Genomic DNA, 22,819 nt, shown 5'->3' with positions numbered 1-22,819 from the left:
ATATATGTACATCACTATAGATCTGATTAAAGCGGCATTCCGGCATGTAATGAAAAATAATTAATTTTTAGGTGAACAAAGAATGTATTTTACACTATAGGCCTACGTTCAATCCAAGTTAATTATCAAATAAAAGTCATAACATGGACATTTTTTAGATAAATCGTTTCATATGACTTTCAAATCAAAGGAATTAAGGTGTGAAATGAAATCTACATAAATAATAAGGAAACCAATCGATACATGTAAATTACTATTTAAAGCGATTCGTTTTCCGATCTTCTATTTTTAGAAGCGAACGTCACTGTCGCGTGGGTGAGAAATACTTCGTTTCAAAACAACACAGAATTGTTTTTCCAACAAAAAAAACTGAGAACCGCTTTAATGCATGTACCTTTAACAATTTCATTATAAATCGGATGCATCTCTGCGATCAAATAAACTTGAAACCATTCATTTTAATTTTATTTTATTTCTATTTCGTAGTACATTTTAACAATACATTAAAATTTGTATTATGTAATAAATAACTTTATACATAGAGTTCAATATACACGTAACACTACATTTACACAACAAGTTCACAAGATCTAAATAAAAATAAAAGTACTAAACCTTTATGGCTAAAACAATTCTAAAATTAATTTACTCTTATACAAAGAGCCGTATTCGTCTCATTTAGCGCCCCACGTATTTTGATATAGCTAATGAACTTTCACATTATTTCATTTATTTTCGTCAAGTTACGAAATGACTGTTTTGCACAGATATTCCTTTTTTATTTTGCCTGACAAAATTTTAGTTTTGACTTGATTAGTTCGTAAGCTGAACGTGTGTTCCCTCTTTAAGTACCACCCCTTCACATCACAAGTTTTCTAAGTAAGTGAGGCGGGTGCTAAATATGAGGACTACGGTAATCATTCTTTAAATAAAATTAACTGCCTAAAGTTACTAGGCAACTTTGTTTCCCATAAAAAAACAAGTATTCCTATTACTATTGTCGTATACTGAAAACTTCATATTTACAACATGTTGGCAAGTTCCGCTATCCTGATCTCCTCGCCAGTATCATGTACCAAAGTATGCCGGAAATGGTTGAATAATGCGTGCGCACGTGCTACCACGCACGTGCTGTAGGATGAGAAATGTTGATTTCATGTTATTTAAGTAGTATTATTATACAAAATAAACATGATGAAGTGTGGAATTTCTTTCAATTTTTATCAGTGAGTTTTTAAACACATTCGCCTGAGTGGTGATTTTTTTTATCAAGTAAATATTCTAAAATAAACACTTCCTTAGAACTTGGACAGAATATAACTAATTTCCCGGCTCTGAATGGAATTCATAGATTGATAACATAAATAACGCCGAACAATTTTCATTGTTGCATTCATAGTTAAGATGCATATATATTATGTTTACAGAACATTTTTGAACACATTTTATCTTAAATATTCAACAATAAACAATGTGTTTTGAGCAATACTCTATGACTAGTGGTACATTTTTCCAACATATCAAAATAACAATCCCACGTATAGAGGTGCTACTCAAGTGAAAGAAATATGGTTATTTATCAATCTTAACCTCTAAAACACACAAATAATATCTCTAACAAGAGGGCCATGATGGCCCTGAGGTCGCTCACCTGTATATAGCCCCCCCCCCCCACACCCATAAGAAGATGTTTCATGCTAAACATCTAAGCTCTAGCTCATTGGGCTTTTTAAAAGAAGACTTCTTTAAGTTTTTACTATACACATATAGTTAAAAACAATGACACCCCTGGGGCGGGGCCAATTTTGACCCAAGGGCTTTTATTTGAACAAACTTTGTAGACACTTACTAGAAGATGTTTCATGCTTAATATCTAAACTCTAGCTATTTGGGTTTTTTCAAAGAAGATTTTAAGTTTTTGCTCTAGACATATTAGGAAAATCAATGACCCCCGGGGCGGGGCCAATTTTGACCCCAGGGCTTTTATTTGAACAAACTTTGTAGACACTCACTAGAAGATGTTTCATGCTTAATATCTAAACTCTAGCTATTTGGGTTTTCTCAAAGAAGATTTTAAGTTTTTGCTATACACATATAAGGAAAATCAATGACCCCCGGGGCGGGGCCAATTTTGACCCCAGGGCTTTTATTTGAACAAACTTGGTAGACACCTATTAGAACATGTTTGATGCTAAATATCTTAGCTCTAGCTCTTTGAGTTCTTTAAAAGAAGATTTTTTAAGTTTTTACTATATGCATATAGGGAAAATCAATGACCCCCTAGGGCGGGGCCAATTTTGACCCCAGGGCTTTTATTTGAACAAACTTGTAGACACCCATAAGGAGATGTTTCATGCTAAACATCTAAGCTCTAGCTGATTGGGCTTTTTAAAAGAAGATTTTTTAAAGTTTTTGCTATACACATATAGTTAAAAGCAATGACACCCCTGGGGCGGGGCCAGTTTTGACCCCAGGGCTTTTATTTGAACAAACTTTGTAGACACTTACTAGAAGATGTTTCATGCTTAATATCTAAACTCTAGCTATTTGGGTTTTTTCAAAGAAGATTTTAAGTTTTTGCTATAGACATATAAGGAAAATCAATGACCCCCGGGGCGGGGCCAATTTTGACCCCAGGGCTTTTATTTGAACAAACTTTGTAGACACTCACTAGAAGATGTTTCATGCTTAATATCTAAACTCTAGCTATTTGGGTTTTCTCAAAGAAGATTTTAAGTTTTTGCTATACACATATAAGGAAAATCAATGACCCCCGGGGCGGGGCCAATTTTGACCCCAGGGCTTTTATTTGAACAAACTTGGTAGACACCTATTAGAAGATGTTTGATGCTAAATATCTTAGCTCTAGCTCTTTGAGTTCTTTAAAAGAAGATTTTTTAAGTTTTTACTATATGCATATAGGGAAAATCAATGACCCCCTAGGGCGGGGCCAATTTTGACCCCATGGCTTTTATTTGAACAAACTTGTAGACACCCATAAGGAGATGTTTCATGCTAAACATCTAAGCTCTAGCTGATTGGGCTTTTTAAAAGAAGATTTTTTAAAGTTTTTGCTATACACATATAGTTAACAGCAATGACACCCCTGGGGCGGGGCCAGTTTTGACCCCAGGGCTTTTATTTGAACAAACTTTGTAGATACTTACTAGAGGATGTTTCATGCTTAATATCTAAACTCTAGCTATTTGGGTTTTTTTTCAAAGAAGAATTTAAGTTTTTGCTATACACTTTTAAGGAAAATCAATGACCCCCCGGGCGGGGCCAATTTTGACCCCAGGGCTTTTATTTGAACAAACTTGGTAGACACCTATTAGAACATGCTAAATATCTTAACTTTAGCTCTTTGAGTTCTTTAAAAGAAGATTTTTTAAGTTTTTACTATATGCATATAGGGAAAATCAATGACCCCCTGGGGCGGGGCCAATTTTGACCCCAGGGCTTTTATTTGAATAAACTTTGTAGACACTTACTAGAAGATGTTTCATGCTTAACATCTAAGCTCTAGCTCATTGGGCTTTTTAAAAGAAGATTTTTTAAAGTTTTTACTATACACATATAGTTTAAAACAATGACACCCCTGGGGCGGGGCCAGTTTTGACCCCAGGGCTTTTATTTGAACAAACTTTGTAGACACTCACTAGAAGATGTTTCATGCTTAATATCTAAACTCTAGCTATTTGGGTTTTTTCAAAGAAGATTTTTTAAGTTTTTGCTATACACATATAAGGAAAATCAATGACCCCGGGGGCGGGGCCAATTTTGACCCCAGGGCTTTTATTTGAACAAACTTGGTAGACACCTATTAGAACATGTTTGATGCTAAATATCTTAGCTCTAGCTCTTTGTGTTCTTTAAAAGGAGATTTTTTAAGTTTTTACTATATGCATATAGGGAAAATCAATGACCCCCTGGGGCGGGGTCAATTTTGACCCCAAGGGCTTTTATTTGAATAAACTTGGTAGACACCAATAAGAAGATGTTTCATGCTTAACATCTAAGCTCTAGCTGATTGGGCTTTTTAAAAGAAGATTTTTTAAAGTTTTTACTATACACATATAGTTAAAAACAATGACACCCCTGGGGCGGGGCCAGTTTTGACCCCAGGGCTTTTATTTGAACAAACTTTGTAGACACTCACTAGAAGATGTTTCATGCTTAATATCTAAACTCTAGGTATTTGGGTTTTTTCAAAGAAGATGTTTTTTTATGTTTTCTATACACATATAAGGAAAATCAATGACCCCCGGGGCGGGGCCAATTTTGACCCCAGGGCTTTTATTTGAACAAACTTGGTAGACACCTATTAGAATATGTTTGATGCTAAATATCTTAGCTCTAGCTCTTTGAGTTCTTTAAAAGAAGATTTTTTAAGTTTTTACTATATGCATATAGGGAAAATCAATGACCCCCTAGGGCGGGGCCAATTTTGACCCCAGGGCTTTTATTTGAACAAACTTGGTAGACACTCATTAGAACATGTTTCATGCTAAATATCTTAGCTCTAGCTCTTTGGGTTCTTTAAAAGAATTTTTTTTAAGTTTTTACTATATGCATATAGGGAAAATCAATGACCCCCTGGGGCGGGGCCAATTTTGACCCCAGGGCTTTTATTTGAACAAACTTGGTAGACACTCACTAGAAGATGTTTCATGCCAAATATCTTAGCTCTAGCTCTTAGGGTTTTTTAAAAGAAGATATTTAAAGTTTTTTCTTTTGGTTGCCATGGCAACCAGAGTTCTGCATGGAATTAAATTCTTTGAACAACTTTTAAAGGTGACCACCAAAGGAACATTCCTGTGAAGTTTGGATGAAATTGGCCAAGTGGTTTATGAGGAGATGTCATTTAAAGTAGAAGTTTATGGACGACGGACGGACGCAGGACTAAAAGCGATCACAAAAGCTCACCCTGTCACTTTGTGACAGGTGAGCTAAAAATTCTTGTCCAATGTTTTATATCATTAAATTCATAGAACATGTCCTGACGTGAAAATCTAGCATGCCAAAGGGACCTAACTCGATGTATACTAAGTATACAAAAGGAGAAAGCTGGGGAAAAAAGTTTGTTGTCTTAGAAAGTATCTGAGTGTCTTAAAACAGTTTTCAAACTTCCCAGGGTGTACATTTATGGGTGTGCAAGAATAATTATATGTACTAAATGTTATGAAAACAATGAGTTTTGAGTTCAACCCGAAACTTTATGTATAACAAGAGAGATAATGTACTTAAAGTGACTAATAATATATGTATAGTGTATGTGCACTAGGATACATTAAAATGGCATATCCAAATCTTAAAGCTGCATGTTGTCAGATGAGTCAAAATATTTCAACAAAATCAAACTTGAGAAAAATGCACAAAGATAAAGAAAAGTAAATATTCAAATAATAATTTAAAAATATTGTGCCAATATTTTGTAGTATTTATCAACATATTTACTGAGTTACTAACACAGTAAGGGCTATTTTTGCCATATTTTGACCTCTTTAAGGTCATTTATGTAAATTGTAAGTGCCGTCTGCGATGAGGAAGTCACATTCTTTGTTCACATGACAATATTTTACTATTAAATCCATTTTTAAAATTTTCTTACAAATTAACCTGGAGGCATGCTGCTTTAAGTAAGATTTTTTTTTTTGTAAAAGAATGATTGCACATGTTGCATAAATTAACACATAATCAAACTGTTTTTCATATTGAGTAAAAACAGAAAATTAAAAATGTGTCCATAGGACACAGATTCCACCACATTCCACAGTTCTGTCAGTCTCCAGGGTGTGGACAAATCTATCTCCACTCCACAAAGGGAAGTGGGGAGGGGCATAACTAGAAAAGTATCCTTAGGACATGGACATGTCCAAATATTCCACTGTTTTGTCTATGGACGGACAGGGTGCACAGACAAGTTCAAAACCATATGCTCCCCTACTCCCTTAGTGAGGGCTTCAAATATTAACTAAAATGGATAACATTTGACATATAACTACTTTAAAATTCTTTTTATAGTAACTTAGCAATAACAAAACAAATCCCCATAGAAGAAACCACACATCATGTAAGCATAATATACATGTATACATGTTGTTTTGTACGGAATATAAATAAATGTGGAATTTTATTCAGAAATGTCGAATTTCATGTAATAAACAAAGTATAAGCTTTAAATCTACTTTCATACTGTCTTCAACTATAACTATTTCCTGGACCAAATTAAAAGTTTGGCACTTTTATATCTGCCTATATTTCAATGTAAAAACTTGGCAGCAAATTTCAAACAGGATGACTGTTAATTTAGGAATTGTGTAATTCATAGTTTGAATGTATGAAGATAATCATATGATCATGAATGTTTCAACATTCAATGATTTATTCAAAGAAATATCAACCAAAACATATGCCATAGTCCAAAATTACAAAGCACCTGGATTGCTAAGAGCATTAAGTATAAATGCACTAAAATGCTAAGAAATAAATACAAATATCAAATGATAAAGGCTAATTTAATGGAAGATTTGCTAAAATATATTTTTTCTGTGTCATATTTCATATATTTACTCATATCATCATTAATGGTATCACTTATAATGACATCATTACATATGATTTCACTAATAATGTCATCAATAATAATGATATCACTAATAATAACATCACTTATGATATCTCTACTCAACATTACAAATGACACCACTAATGATATCACCAATAATGGCATCACTGCTAGATATTACTATAGCATCATCAATAATGACATCACTAATAATGGTATCACCAATAATGACACCACTAATGATATCACTTATTATGGTACCACTAATGACATCACTTATAATGACATTCTACAGACATTACTAATGACATCACTTATAATGACATCACTAATAATGACATCACTAATAATGACATCACTAATAATGACATCACTAATAATGACATCACTAATAATGACATCACTAATAATGACATCACTAATAATGACATCACTAATGCAACGACTACTAACAACACTACTTGCACTAATCACATCACTTATGACATCGCTTATAGTATTTTATCAGTATTTCTCCAAACTCTAATCTATCACAAGACAGGGAATATTTTAAAACTTACATGTTGTTTAACTAAGATAGACAGTGCACTATGTTAACAGTGGCATGTGTAACTACATGTAAACAACTTTATTTACTTTTTATCTACAGACTTTGAATCTAATGGCAACATGTGAATTCTAGCTAATGATTTAAAACAATACATACAATATGTGAAAAAATGCAACTGAATGATAACATAAAAAATACAATGTGACACCAAAATAATCTATTCTTTATTATTAACAAAAATAAATGACAGTGCAATATTTTACTATAAAATCTCCCACTAAAATTTAAATGCTTTTCTGACTCCAAAAGAGACTGATGAGCATGTGACTGAAATGGGATAGGTGCAATTCCTTTTGTCATTTTCTTTATTGTTTAAAACGCTTTGTATAATTAAAATGATCAAAACTTGGACAGAAAGATGGACATGAGAGCGAAACGAAATAAGGGCAATTTGCTTTTGTTTAATTTTTCCTTTTGTTTGAAAGAGGTCCATTGGCCCTGTATTCCATTGTAATGGAATGAACTCAATTATTCCATGCATGTGATGTCCCGGTGGGGATTTCAAAAAATTGTGATATTTCGACCATGATCCAAATTTCCTAAATGTTCCCTTTTTGTTTAGTTTGCATTATTAGATGGCTCTGTATCTATTTTTCTGTAGTGTGGACAAACTGAGATACATTGAGACAACTACACATCTAACTTCTCTTCCTTCAATATTTGTAATGCAAGCTTTAAGCAGCATGCCTCCAGATTCATGCTTTTTTTTTTTTGAATTTTGAAAATTTATTTTCAGTAAAATATTGTAAAGTGAGCAAAGAAAGTAATTTTCACATTACAAAAAGCTCTTTCAATCTATGTAAATTACCAGAAACAGGTCAAAATATGCAAAAATATGCAAATTAACTACATTAATAATGCAGTAGAAACATGGTGATAAATATTGCAGAATCAGTCATTAAAGACACATAACATGTAAATCATTAATCTTTTTTTTACTTGACTTTTCTTATAATCTTAGAACATTTTTCACAAGATTGATTTTCTATTAAATATTTTGGCTCATCTGGAGGTATGCAGCTTTAAATAACCTAGCATTACAATAGGCCAGCCTGATTCTTGGTATGCCCATCAAGGCACGATATTGTAACCCAAATTCTGGCATTTCAGAATCAAAATCAACATTCTAAAACTGGACAATTCAATTCAAAACTGAACAAGTCTTTTATAAAAGAGTAACACAGTATGGGTAAGGAAAATGGTGACCATACTAAAAACATTAACTAAGAAATCTTTAAGCTTAACATAATAAATTATTACAACAGTGAACCAAATTTTGTCATGATTTTTTAAAACAATAAAAAAATACTGCTCATTAGTTAAAATATTGATAACACATTTATCCTGAAAGTAGCTAACATTTGGTATCTAAAGATCATTGCATAAGTTTTGGAATAACATGGAATGGAACGATGGGACTTGAACTTTCAAGGTCAAGGGCCGTCAACTGACAATTGACAGCTGCCTCTGACTGGCCGAGGGCTTCTAAAACCACGCCTAAACAATACCTGTAAATAAAAAAGAGAACATTTTCATTTTTAAATTATTTATAAAAAGAAAATTCGGAGGTCAATAACTTAATGACATGATACAAACTAAGTTAAAACTGTACTCGATAGTCGTGATAAACTGGTAAATAGGTGTGACATAATTTTCTCAAAGAATTTCATCAAAGAAACCTTTAAAATGTAACAGCATAGACACTTCTTGTTTACATAAAGTCAGACAGAAAGGTCTGTACCGTGACACATCCAATAGATACTTGTAAATTCCCAATTATGTTAATTTTCAATAAAAAGCAAAAGGGTAATCATACATAATTTACATGGATGCAAAAAAAATATTCAATTTACGCGGGTACGAAAAAGAATGTATAATTTACCTGGGTACAAAAAACAAAACAAAAACAAAGTAATTACAAATTATGCAGAAACAAATTGTTGACAGTAAATCGGATGGAGACCTTCATAACACACTGCAATACATTTTACAATTATTTCAGATATATAAAGGATAATAAGTTTTTCGCTATAAATACAGGATATATTTTCATCAAGTGGTATGAAACTAAGGCACAAGCAAAATATGATAATTTTCATACAGAGAAATGAAAAGGAAATCCCCTACTTACAGAAAAACAACTTGAATTTTCTATTTATTTTAAACTTTTTCTAATGCTAGCCTTATCTTTTAGGCGCGTCAATGAAAATGACACTTTTTTACTTTAAACCATTCTTATTTTGGATATGTGATGAAAAGGATATTAAATTTGTGAAGAGGCTCGCAAAATATGATTTTATTTCACTCATTCAATAAATTTAGTATTCACAATGAAAATTTACTTACTTATAAAGTGATAAAACTGTATATATGCTTACCAGGATTTATTTGAGGTAGGATCTGCATTAACGGCATCTCGAAGCACCTTCTCTGCTAATTTGTTACTATCTAAATAATGCAGCACCATGCCCTGAAAATTTATACGTTTATATTGTTTTATATATATCATTAAACATATATGATTCAAGAAAACAATATTCATAAATTTACATAATAACACCAGTATGTGTTTCACTATTTTGCCACTAGGGCCGTTTGTTATTTATGCTTAAAGATCTCATTAAAGTGGCATTATACTCATATTTTTCCTGTCCAGTTGAGTTTGATTTGTAACAGATTTCAAAAGATAGGCTATTGTTATGATGATTGACCAATAATAGATACTGAAAAATGTGTATGATACAATATAAAATGAACTGAATTTTTAAAACAAGAGGGCCATGATGGCCCTGAGGTCGCTCACCTGTATGTAGGCCCCCCACCCCCGGGCCAATTTTTACCCAAGGGCTTTTATTCATTATTTGAACAGACTTGGTAGACACCCATAAGAAGATGTTTCATGCTTAACATCTAAGTTCTAGCTCATTGGCTTTTTTAAAAGAAGATTTTTAAAGTTTTTACTATACACATATAGTAAAAAACAATGTGACCCCTGGGGCAGGGCCAGTTTTGACCCCAGGGCGTTTATTTTAACAAACTTTGTAGATATTTACTTAAAGATGTTTCATGCTTAATATCTAAACTCTAGATATTTGGGTTTTTCCAAAGAAGATTTTCAAGTTTTTGCTATACACATATAAGGAAAATCAATGACCCCCATCCCCCCCCCGGACGGGGCCAGTTTTGACCCCAGGGCTTTTATTTGAACATACTTGGTAGACACCCATTAGAACATGTTTCATGCTAAATATCTTAGCTCTAGCTCTTTGAGTTCTTTAAAAGAAGATTTTTTAAAGTTTTTACTATATGCATATAGGGAAAATCAATGACCCCCTGTGGCGGGGCCAATTTTGACCCCAGAGCTTTTATTTGAACAAACTTAGTAGACACTCATTAGAAGATGTTTCATGCTAAATATCTTAGCTCTAGCTCTTTGGGTTCTTTAAAAGAAGATTTTTTAAAGTTTTTACAATATGCATATAGGGAAAATCTATGACCCCCTGGGGCGGGGTCAATTTTGACCCCAGGGCTTTTATTTAAACAAACTTGGTAGACATTCACTAGAAGATGTTTTATGCCAAATATCTAAGCTCTAGCTCTTATGGTTCTTTAAAAGAAGATTTTTTAAGTTTTTACCATATGCATATGGGGAAAATCAATGACCCCCGGGGCGGGGCCAATTTTAACCCCAGGGCTTTAATTTGAACAAACTTGGTAGACACTCACTAGAAGATGTTTCATGCTTAATATCTTAGCTCTAGCTCTTTGGGTTCTTTAAAAGAAATTTTTTTAAGTTTTTTACTATATGCATATAGGGAAAATCTATGACCCCCTGGGGCGGGGTCAATTTTGACCCCAGGGCTTTTATTTGAACAAACTTGGTAGACATACACTAGAAGATGTTTCATGCTAAATTTTTAAGCTCTAGCTCTTATGGTTCTTTAAAAGAAGATTTTTTAAGTTTTTACTATATGCATATAGGGAAAATCAATGACCCCCAGGGGCGGGGCCAATTTTGACCCCAGGGCTTTTATTTGAACAAACTTGGTAGACACTCACTAGAAGATGTTTCATGCCAAATATCTAAGCTCTAGCTCTTATGGTTTTTTAAAAGAAGATATTTAAAGTTTTTTTCTTTTGGTTGCCATGGCAACCAGAGTTCTGCATGGAATTAAATTCTTTGAACAATTTTTAAAGGTGACCACCAAAGGAACATTCCTGTGAAGTTTGGATGAAATTGGCTCAGTGGTTTATGAGGAGATGTCATTTAAAGCAAAAGTTTACGGACGGCTGGACGGACGATGGCCGGACGGACGCCAGACGAAAAGCGATCACAAAAGCTCACCCTTTCACTTTGTGACAGGTGAGCTAAAAACACTGCCCTACTCTACTGAGTGCTACCCCTAATACATTCTGAATGATATGTTATTTATAGAAATTTCCATTGGTCACATGGGTTATTCATTATTTTTTCATAGAAAAATATAAAATTGAACAAAATTATGGTGAAATGTCAGGTTATTTTAATTATCACCTGTTCACCGAACATTTACACATAAGATGTGCATGGCGTCATTCCACATCATAAAATATGTTACACTAAAGGGACTTAACTGAGGATTTTTTACAAGAAGGGACTGGAAATACATGTATTTGTTCAAGATTTAGGTACCTTTAAAACATCCGCGCAGTCTGATCAGGATCCATGCTGTTCGCTTACCAACTCAATTACAAGTAGGGAAACTGATTGCAATTGCATGGATCCTGATCAGACTGCGCGGATGCACAGGCTGGTCTGGATCCATGCTGGTCGCAAACGCACTGTTGCATTTGTCGTGACGCGTCTCATTTATTGTTTAAATTACCCAAACTTAAAAAGCATTGTAACACTTTAAACTGAAATCGGGCCAAATATTTACGTACCAGATGTTGAAGACTTTTGGTATGAAAAGGATTTAATGATATTGCACTTTCATATGATTCTTTGGCTTCTTTAAATTTGTTCGTATGTTCAAAGATTCTTCCCTTCTGAAATCAAAAGAAAGTAGACAATGTTATAGATGTGACAGTACAATATTGTAAATTATTGTCCTGCACCAAACAGTATAGGTAAATGGCAACAATCCAGCTTTACTGGTTAAGGAAGACTTCAGGTGCCCCTCTGTACATTATTTCAGGCACAAACTGGTACCTGAGAAGAACCACTGACATTGCATAAGCTGGCTGAATAGCTTTCTTATATTTATCCAATGATGCTTGTGGGGCTTAAACCTATAGTGGTGAGGGGCAAGTGCTTTGTAGTCAATGACATTAACCTCTTGGTCACGGAGGCCACTCACGTATTGTTGTTTTGGTATACATAAAGTAAAAAAGAGATCTCAACCTTAATCCAAAGAAAGTCACCTGAGCCAAACTTCTCACCTTAATGATTGAGGGTGTGATTTGTTTTAATTTCATCTGGTTCTTGTACATGCAATATATATAATACCATACATTTAACAGGACTATGGCTTATAATGTCTCATCTGCAAGACTGTTAGAAAATACAACCGGCCTTGAAGTAATAAAACTTTTTTCTGAGTTCCATCTCAAGTCTCATGATTTTCATTGGTCAGAAAAAATTTGTGACCTGCAGTTTCCAATCAATCAAATACCAAAGATCCGAGTTTGAGCTTAAAGTAATTTTTTATAACCTCGGACCCACAAGTAGCGGAAATCCAACTTGCCATCTATGGTTTTGTAGTCAAGCAGTATAATAACTAGACCACCATGTCTGCTCTTATGATTGACTGACAACTATTTGAAATAAATTTTGAGTATACGAACCATGTAGGCCACCTGGTGAGACAATGGAAAGAGGGCGGCGGTTTCCCGGACACATGACTCCGCCTCCTCTACTTTATCCAATGACAGATAAAGGTCACTGAGGTTCATCCAGATCTGAGCCTGTAATCTTAATGTCTTTGACATTGTGAAACTTTGACTACCACCACTATCGCCGATACTAGATGACGCGAGAATTGACAGGGTTTCCTCCACACGGGAGACCGCTAGAGATTCTGCCCGGACTGATACTGTTTGGAATAAAAATAAGATAAAGTATTAGGTGATATGGTCTGAAATCTGCAGAAATGACACGAACAAAATCATAGCTCTTCATTTAAAGGTCCATTATGCCCTAGACATATTTTTATTTCTAAGGAGGGGCTTTATTTTTGTGTGTGTTTTTATAGTTTCCAAAAAAGTTATGATATGCCAATTACATGAACCATCTTTTGCTTCTGTTGCTTTTGGCAATTAGTTTAGTTATAGTGATTTAGTATTATGTATGGAAGTCAAAATACTGCTTTGTTTACATTTCACATTAAGCACTACTTTCTTCATGTAACAAGCATCTAACATTCCCTAAAACCATTATTCAAATGATTTAAAACAAAAAGGAAGAAGTGAGAATTTTATTCATTTCTGAGGCACAATGTGCCTTTAAGCTTTTTCTTTAGATTTTTATCCACTCAACTGTTTCAATTCCTTATATTTTATTTAATTGCTTCATATTTTCTATCTATTCAGTTTTTTCTATTTCATATTTTTTTCTTATTCAATTTTTTCATACTTACTTTCAAACTTACTCATATATTTAAAAGTCAATTTTTTCATAAATTCTACTTTCCCATACAAGCTTTATATAAAATGCAAATATTTAAACATGCCTAATTTTGCCAAAACATATATCATAAGTACAAATATATTCATTCTGCATGAAAAATGGGGAAGAAGATTACTAAATTTTTTCTTCAAGACTTAATTTCATGGCTGACCAGATCCACAAAAAATAAATCCCCCACAAATATTAATGATTTTACAGTATAATGACTACAGACTCACTAGTGTCATGAAGCTCATGCAGTTGCAGGTTGGCCTGAGATTTTCTGTCAAACTGTGACCTGTCTGTTGTTGTCAGGGAAGATTTCTGTAGATGTTTTATACTACGTTTGTCTGTTCTGAAATGACAAAAATACATATACATGAAGAGACATTTTTACAAGGTGAGAATAGTATAACATTCTTACAGTTATGTGTTGCACAATATTTTAGTGGTAAATGCCACTGTGAACTTGACCTTTTACCAACTGTGAACTTGACCTTTTACCAACTGATCACAGAATCTATAGGGGTCATCTACTAGTCATGACTTACTTTCACACTAGATCTTAGAACTGTTACCAACTGTGATGTTTCAAAGAAGAAGATTTTTTTAATTGTTTACTATGTATACAAAGAGAACCGACTGGTAGAGATCCCTCAGATGATGTTCATGCCAAATATCTAAGCTCTAGCACATAAGGTTTTAGAAAAGATGATTTTTTTAAGTAGTAGTTTCAGTAGTTTTTAAGACTGATGTGCATACAAAACTTTAATAAACAATTTTCGTTGTTCAAAAGGGCTATAATTCTATATACAGTCTAACTTGCTGACGAACCAAAAACATTTAAAGAAATGTAACTTGAAAATGTAAAATTTGGGGTTTCCATTGCGGGGTCGCTAAATACAACTTTGACTGTGTATACTGCACATTGTATTGATTTTCACTGGAAAGTCATATAATTTTTCCATAAAATAAAGGAATTGTGCTGAAGTGCCAATTTGTAGTTAAGATTTTTGTTAGATTTTATGGAACATGATGGAAGAAGACATCAGGTGCCTTTCCATGCATTATTTCAGACACATAAATGCACCAGAGTAGAACCACTAATTTTCGTAAGCTTACTGGATAACTTCCTTGCATAAAAGAATCCAAAGTCACTGTCAAGATTCAAACTCACAGTGATAAGGGGCTAGTTTAACCACTTGGATGCCCCCAACATAAAATAAACTTGCTTTTTAGAGTCCACATTAGAATTGGTTGAAATGCAGCAATGATGGGTAATTTATTTTGCTAATGGATATAAGCTGCACTCTAAACATGACTTGAACCCAGTAACCTCCAAATTTCAAAGAATTTATCCTTCCAATGGACCACCGCTCAATCATTGTATCTCATATAATGAGTAGAAGGAGATATAAGTTTTTTGCACCAAACCCCACTGTATGAAATCATGAACATACTCTTCTATGTGCATTTCATCCAACTTCTTCCATAGTTTCATCATATTCTGGCAAGTGTTCAATGCAACCTCGGAACCATATAATATCTCTTCTATCTTGGACTTTGTGAACAATAAACTGTAGGAAAAGATATAAATTTGCAAATAACTGTTGAATAAAATTTAATGAACATATAAATATTTTTGAACATTTAGAATTCTTAACAGAAAAAATGCATCGCAAAAAAAGTCTAAGCCCATGTTTTAATTTCTACTGTTGCTGAATGTGATAAAAGTATAAATCTAGCACTCATTTGAACCTAAAATTTGATTTCATATTTCATCAATATCAAAGATAGTTAAAAAATTTAACAAATTAAAAGATAACTGACTCAGCCCAGTTACTGCAAACAGACTAGTAAATCAACCCAACTCAAAGTAATACAAGTCAAACCTGTGGGCGAGTGGCCATAAAAAGGATAGACTGGACGTGGTCTTTATATACAAGTGGTCTTTATTTTGAGGTAACTCTGTTAATCAATATCTTACCTGATATTGTCCGGATATTCCTCTAATGCGGCATGAATGAGATCCATCGCATCTTGGTACTGTTTCTGTGCGGTCAATAGTAGGACCAGGAGATGTAGAGAGTGTATATGATCACTGTAATGTTTTAATGCTAACTTTGTATACCTCACTGCATCTTCTATCTGTAATATATATACAAATGCATTAATTTTTATACAGATCCACCATGTAAGTCAAGTGGGTTTTTTTTAGTAATTTTGTTGGGTTTTACGTCACACCTACACATTATAGGTCATGTGGTGACTTTCAAGCTTTACTGGTGGCGGAAAAACCCAGGTGTCCTTTCGTGTATTATTTTAAGCATGAACGGGCACCTGAGTAGAACCACTGATATCCTGAAAGCTAGCTGGATAGCTGCCTCACAAGAAAGATCCGGAGTCCGAAGTGGGATTCGAACCCACAGTTGTGAGAGGCAAGTGATTTGTAGTCAGCTACCTTGACAACTCGGCCAAGTTGAGTGTCATGTTGCACTTATTATAATATTATGGTCATACAGTACCCCTGTAAAGCAACTTCCTCTTTATGACAACAGTTTCAATTTTTCATAATATATTGATATAATCTCACTTGTTTACTCAGGTCGTATGTCATTATCGGCATTGTTTACATTTTACATGTACCAATAAACACTTTTTGTGTTAATTTTAGAGACTGACAACTATAAATAATGTCAGATTTATAAAGAGTAAGGATTTATTTCATTAATTGTTTACATATTTTCTTATAATCAGCGTACATTTAGCTAGAAAGTTGCATTTATTGTAATTTTACTCGGTAAACTTTGACAGGTGTTGTTGTTGTTCGCTGATGCATTATGGGTTGTGTGACTTCCGTTGTCAATAGCAATTGCTGCCTAAACTCAGTAAACAAACAGTTTCAAAGTTATGTTTCATCAAAAGCAACAGACTTATAGTCAATCCATGGTACTAGTCATTTTTATAAATATTATATGTATCAATTTATCGTATTTTCATGTAAAGTTTCATAGAACTTTAGCTAAGAATTGTTGATGTTCGGACGTTCGGTTGGTTGACAGCGTTCTTTGTGTATGGAATTGATCGTTTCCGAACGTCAAATGTTCAGTTTTCGAACGTCGAACATTGTCAACCGACCAAAACGTACAGTTGAACATTTTTCGAACCTTTTTATGTTCGTTTTCTCAGATTTGGTATAAATAGGCCAGAAAACGATCAACTTCAGTCAGTTTTCATTTAACTTTCGGTTAGTCTACATTATTGTCGTGTTCTTCTGAACGGCGGATTTTACTTATTTTTAAGGCAAAATAAAACGTAGTCTTTAGATTATTATTTTACATTTAATCAATTATTGTCTAAGAATAATTGATAAGAACTTTATCATTTTTGTTTCACATTAATACGGTCACTGACTCGACCAAACTTTATATTTACGTTGTCATATTTTTGAATAGAAATTAAACGGCAGTCGTGGTAATAATTTATGTGAAGTCTATGTAAGACATAGCTTATCGGATATTTAAGACTGAATTATATACATGTGTTGATGTTATTTACAATACTGTTATTTGAATATTTGACAATTGAATTTATTAACAGTTTAACACTAATTAAAATTAGTAAACTGTGAACAGTCTTTCTTCTTTGTGACTCAATTTTAATCTTAAACTGGCGTACCTCCAGAAGTAAGGAAGTGTTATCAAGTACTGTGGAGTACAGTGTCCTAGCCATACAGAGTCATACAGAGTAGCCCACTATTGACAGATGTCGTAATAGCATATTTCAGCTAAATAGATCTATATTTAGACTTTGACAGTCGTCTGAAACAAGTATCATCAGTCCCTCTAACCCTAACAATTTCTATTTTATATAGAACATTGTTATATTTGTGATCGTTTCATTGTTCGTAAATACAATATCGTTCTCTACAGTCCAGTACGATCATTGGTCACCAAGTCTTGAGCACGTTACCACATTTTTAAGAGGATTAAAGGGGCCTGGTACCATATAGCTGGACCGTACCGTAACAATATCTAACCATTCTAAAGCAACAATCAATTAAAATCTTTGCAGCTTTCAGTAATGTTAGGCCTTAAATACTCTTCTACATTGTTCCAGAAAATAATATAACGTACACCACTAAAAACTCATTCTTGAAAGAGCTAGATCTACAGACAACAAATCAATTAGCTTAAGCCCTGCACTAAACTATTCTTTCGTTGACAAATGGTTGTTGACAATAAGTCTTCTACCATCTTTCTTAACTCTCTTTTGCCGAAAAGCTTAAAGCTGCACGCTTCTGGATCAGCCAAAGTATTTCAAGAAAATCAAACTTGACAAAAATGTACTAAACTGGTTAAACCGGCAGGGGACTAAAAACACTGCACTTACTTGTCGTAAAATTGCCATTTGTAATGCCAAGTGAAATAATGACAGATAATCATTGGGATCTAAGATGTGTGCTCTGAAAAATATAAAAATAGCTTATTTTAAATACATATTTAACATACAGTTCTTATACATGTGCCTTCAAATCATATTTTTCATTCTTTTTGATTATAGTAGAAGCTTTTACTAAAACATGCATATTCCAACATACATTTTCCCAGTATTTATATTGGGTCACTGGTGTGCACTTACTAATACAATATCTAAGGAACATGCAAGCAGGTCTGTAAAATTTCTGAAATTCAACATTAGTCATGCTGAAATTGAAAATAATTAACCTTTGCCACCAGTACAGAGCCAGGCCAGCCTTAACATCTGTACAGTCTGACCAGGCTCGACAAAGTTAGACAACTAATCTCAAATTCCATCTTGCTATCTTTAGAAAAGAAAGCTAAGATTGTTCATTTAAGAAATTCTGCAGGTTGAGGAGTCTTAGCTATTTGGATAGGTACTGCACATACCATGAATCAAGTTTACATCAAAAAATATTTCATAACAAATAATTTCTTTGTCATTGAAAAATTAACAGTGACTACATTTCAAACGCAAACAATATATTTTCAGAACAGTTCCTTGTTCTTTTTTCTATTCCTAATACAACAATTATTCGGTGTCAGACCTAGCAGATTACTGGCAATTCTTATTAGTAGATAACTGATTGCATATGCCCCTTTATAAATCATATGTAAAATGGCAGAAAGGTGAAAAAATTAACAGTTAACTGAAGTACCTTTGGTGTCAAAAGATATGTTGAAGTTTATATTGATATGAAGCTCATATTTACAAGCTTTTCAGTGTAGTAAGCATTTTGAAAATCAGACAATTACTTGACATAAAGTAGCAGTTTAAAAACAGTTATTTGTATTGTTTAAGCATTTGCAAGATTGATTTTACTCACAATTTAGGACAAATTACTCATGGTTTCCATTCAATATTGCTTGCTTATTTACATAGTTCATATTTATGGGTGTATTTTTACAATAACAATAACGATACCAACATTAAACAAGAGGGCCATGATGGCCCAAAGTTGCTCACCTGTATATAGGCCCCTGGAGCGGGGGCCAGTTTAAACCCAAGGGCTTTTATTTGAACAAACTTGGTTGTATATGTATACATGTATATATATATATATATATACATGTATATATATATATATATATATATATATATATATATATATATATATGTAAATATATATATATACATATACATATATATATTTACATATATATATATATATATATATATATATACATATATATATATATATATATATATATATATATATATATATATATATATATATATATATATTAATATATATGTATATATATAAGTCGAGCTAATGAATGACCCCCGGGGCGGGGCCAATTTTGACCCCAGGGCTTTTATATGAACAAACTTGGTAGACACCCATGAGAACATGTTTCATGCTAAATATCTTAGCTCTAGCTCTTTGAGTTCTTTAAAAGAAGATTTTTAAGTTTTTACTTTATGCACATAGGGAAAATCAATGACCCCCGGGGACGGGGCCAATTTTGACCCTAGGGCTTTTATTTGAACAAACTTTGTAGACACTCATTAGAAGATGTTTCATGCTAAATATCTTAGCTCTAGCTCTTTGGGTTCTTTAAAAGAAGATTTTTTAAGTTTTAACTATATGCATATAGGGAAAATCAAAGACACCCTGGGGCGGGGCCAATTTTGACCCCAGGGCTTTTCTTTGAACAAACTTTGTAGACACTCACTAGAAGATGTTTCATGCTTAATAGCTAAACTCCAGCTATTTAGGTTTTTTTAAAGAAGATTTTTTAAGTTTTTGCTATACACATATAAGGAAAATCAATGACCCCCCGGGGAGGGGCCAATTTTGACCCCAGGGCTTTTATTTTAACAAACTTGGTAAACACCCATTAGAACATCTTTCATGCTAAATATCTTAGCTCTAGCTCTTTGAGTTCTTTAAAAGAAGATTTTTTAAGTTTTTACTATATGCATATAGGGAAAATCAATGACCCCCTGGGGCGGGGCCAATTTTGACCCTAGGGCTTTGATTTGAACAAACTTGGTAGGCACTCATTAGAAGATGTTTCATGCCAAATATCTAAGCTCTAGCTCTTAGGGTTTTTTAGAAGAAGATTTTTTAAGTTTTTCTTATTGGTTGCCATGGCAACCAGAGTTTTTAATGGAATTTAAATTTTTGAACAACTTTGAAAGGGGTCCACCTAAGGATCATTTCTGTAAAGTTTGATTGCAATTGGCCATGTAGTTTAGGAGGAGATGTTGTTTGAAAAGTTTGACGCCATTTTTTGAAGGACGCACGACGGACGCAGAGTGATGACAAAAGCTCACCTTTGAGCACTTCGTGCTCAGGTGAGCTAAAAAATATCAAAATATTAAAGAGTTATACTTCATTTACTATACAAACTTACTTTTGGAAAGCCCTGAGTGCCTTATTATGAAGAGCCTGTCTATCAGCTTTCAATTTCATCTCTGCAGCTTTCAGACTATGACCAATACCTAGAGCCACGTGCACACGTGACGCAGCTGGATGTTCATCACCTGCTTCAAGGGCAAGCTTTGCAAACTCGATACCTTCGTCATACTGTAAAAATAAAAAATTTAGAATTTGAAAATCAATAAGAGCTGTTGATAAGACATTATGCTCAACTTTTTTCAGTGCTTAAACTAGAGCCTTAAGCCTTTTTTAGTTCAAGAAGGGCTATAATTCTGTCAAAAAACCATGATGGAGTTATGGGCATTGAAAAGGGACCTCTTACTATGCTCCTAAATAACCCTGATAAGCGCTTAAAAGGCATTAAACAAGCTAATGATACCCAACAATCTACATGTATTACTATGACTAAGTAATCAATTTGCTGTGTAAGAAAGGTGTAAAAAGCATGACTCACTATTTTATGCAGACAGTATAAAACTGTACATGTAATTACCTTATGTAGATGTTCATAACATAGTTTTGCTGCCTGTAATACTGGAATAACAAGTTTAGGTCTCAATCTATGACACTCCTTTAATACCTGGAGGGCTCTTTCATACTGAAAATATCAATAAACAAACATTTTTTCACAAACAGCATAATTACAAAAATGCATGTATGTTCATTACCTCCCTTGTCTTAAATATAACAATCAAAATTTGTCTAGGATATAAATGTTTGTTTGTTTGTTTGTTTCATTTTACGCCTTTTCCCAACAGTATTTCAGTCATATAGGCGGGTAGTTTACTAACCATCGTTCCTGGAGAGTTACACCAGTACTAGACGACCTTCCTCCGTGCTAAACTACCAAAGCATCTCCCGGGGATCAAACCCACGCCAGAGAGGTAACTGGATTAGAAGTCATCGACTCTAACCCCTCGACCAAGGAGGATATTAATAGAATGTAAAATATTAAAGTGACATTGTGCTCATTATTTTTGCTGAAAAGTTGAGCTGAATTACCAATAATTGATAAGGGCAAATGTTTAGGATAAAATATAACAAGAAAAATATATAAAAGAAAAAATAAGTCTTTCCTTTTTTTGTTGAGTCACACTTGTTGTTTTGTCCAAGTAAGAATACTTTCCATAAATAATTTACAAAGTAAAGAAAATATAATCAAAATTCAATGATGGTCAAGGTCATTTAAAGGTCAATATCAGTTCAACCTTTCAGAATGTTTTGTCCAAAAGTTTGATTTGTTTACATATAAAAATAATCCATTGATGAATTACTAAGTTACAGCAAATTATAGCGATATCAATGAAAATAATATAATTTGACCTTCAAACTCAAGGTCATACATGAGTCAAGGTCAATTTGAGTTTGATATGCATGACGGTCCTGACCTAAGAGATGTTGTATCTTAATATCAATTTAATTCATTTATGAATAACAAAGTTAAAGCCAGTTACAGAAAAAAAAAAGAATTTCATTAATTTCACCTTGACATTCAATGTCAATTTAAGGTCAAGCTAAAAATTACTAGCATTATAAAGACTATTCCACTTTTTTATCCATTGTACATTACTCATAAAATCTGAACAATTTTTACTGAAATTTCAACAAACAAATTTTGGGTAAAATTCAAATGTATATACTGACTAAATTGTGAGCAGTGCAAACTATGATCAGCAAGCATGGATGTACTGTCTGATCTTGGTCTGCAGTGGTTGCATGAGTACTCTAATCCCTGCTAGCAGACTAAGGGTTTAAAAAGCCGGAATTAGCTTATCCCACAATAAATACAATAATATGCTATATATGGTAATTAAAACTTTACCTGTTTATCACAGATGAGGGAATTTGCAAACTGATGCCATATATGATATTCTTCAAATGAAAACTTCATTGCATGTTCTAATGTCTGCAATATAAACATTAATTCTGATAAAAAAAATTTTTGATAACTTAAAACACTAAGACATGCACACAAGTGAACATTAATCTTGAACAATGATATCTAGTCCAGTCATGTAAAAAAAAACTTCAGTGGAGTCCCTTTAAAGCAGCAATAGGTAATTTTTTAGTAAATCGTACAAATTA

The 22,819-nt window shown here is 33.3% G+C and overlaps 1 protein-coding gene across 1 annotated transcript in view; it reads right to left on the bottom strand.

Annotated features, from left to right (window-relative positions):
• Positions 1 to 5,267: 5,267 nt before the first annotated feature.
• LOC132751435 (tetratricopeptide repeat protein 7B-like) overlaps positions 5,268 to 22,819 on the bottom strand; it is a 31,140-nt gene continuing 13,588 nt past the window's right edge. Inside the window, exons 10-20 of the mRNA XM_060741589.1 lie at positions 22,557 to 22,640; positions 21,228 to 21,332; positions 20,709 to 20,881; positions 18,217 to 18,289; positions 15,812 to 15,972; positions 15,285 to 15,401; positions 14,064 to 14,179; positions 13,005 to 13,252; positions 12,102 to 12,206; positions 9,557 to 9,648; positions 5,268 to 8,686 (exon numbers count right to left, since the gene is read on the bottom strand). Of these exons, the coding sequence (XP_060597572.1) occupies positions 8,554 to 8,686; positions 9,557 to 9,648; positions 12,102 to 12,206; positions 13,005 to 13,252; positions 14,064 to 14,179; positions 15,285 to 15,401; positions 15,812 to 15,972; positions 18,217 to 18,289; positions 20,709 to 20,881; positions 21,228 to 21,332; positions 22,557 to 22,640 (1,407 nt within the window). The 3' untranslated portion in view covers positions 5,268 to 8,553. The remainder of the gene's footprint in view (positions 8,687 to 9,556; positions 9,649 to 12,101; positions 12,207 to 13,004; positions 13,253 to 14,063; positions 14,180 to 15,284; positions 15,402 to 15,811; positions 15,973 to 18,216; positions 18,290 to 20,708; positions 20,882 to 21,227; positions 21,333 to 22,556; positions 22,641 to 22,819) is intronic.

This window comes from Ruditapes philippinarum, unplaced genomic scaffold (genome assembly GCF_026571515.1).
Source record: "Ruditapes philippinarum isolate M1 unplaced genomic scaffold, ASM2657151v2 ctg2066_1_1_1_1, whole genome shotgun sequence".
Classification (NCBI taxonomy): Eukaryota; Metazoa; Mollusca; class Bivalvia; order Venerida; family Veneridae; genus Ruditapes; species Ruditapes philippinarum.
This window is presented reverse-complemented; position numbering and strand designations above follow the sequence as displayed.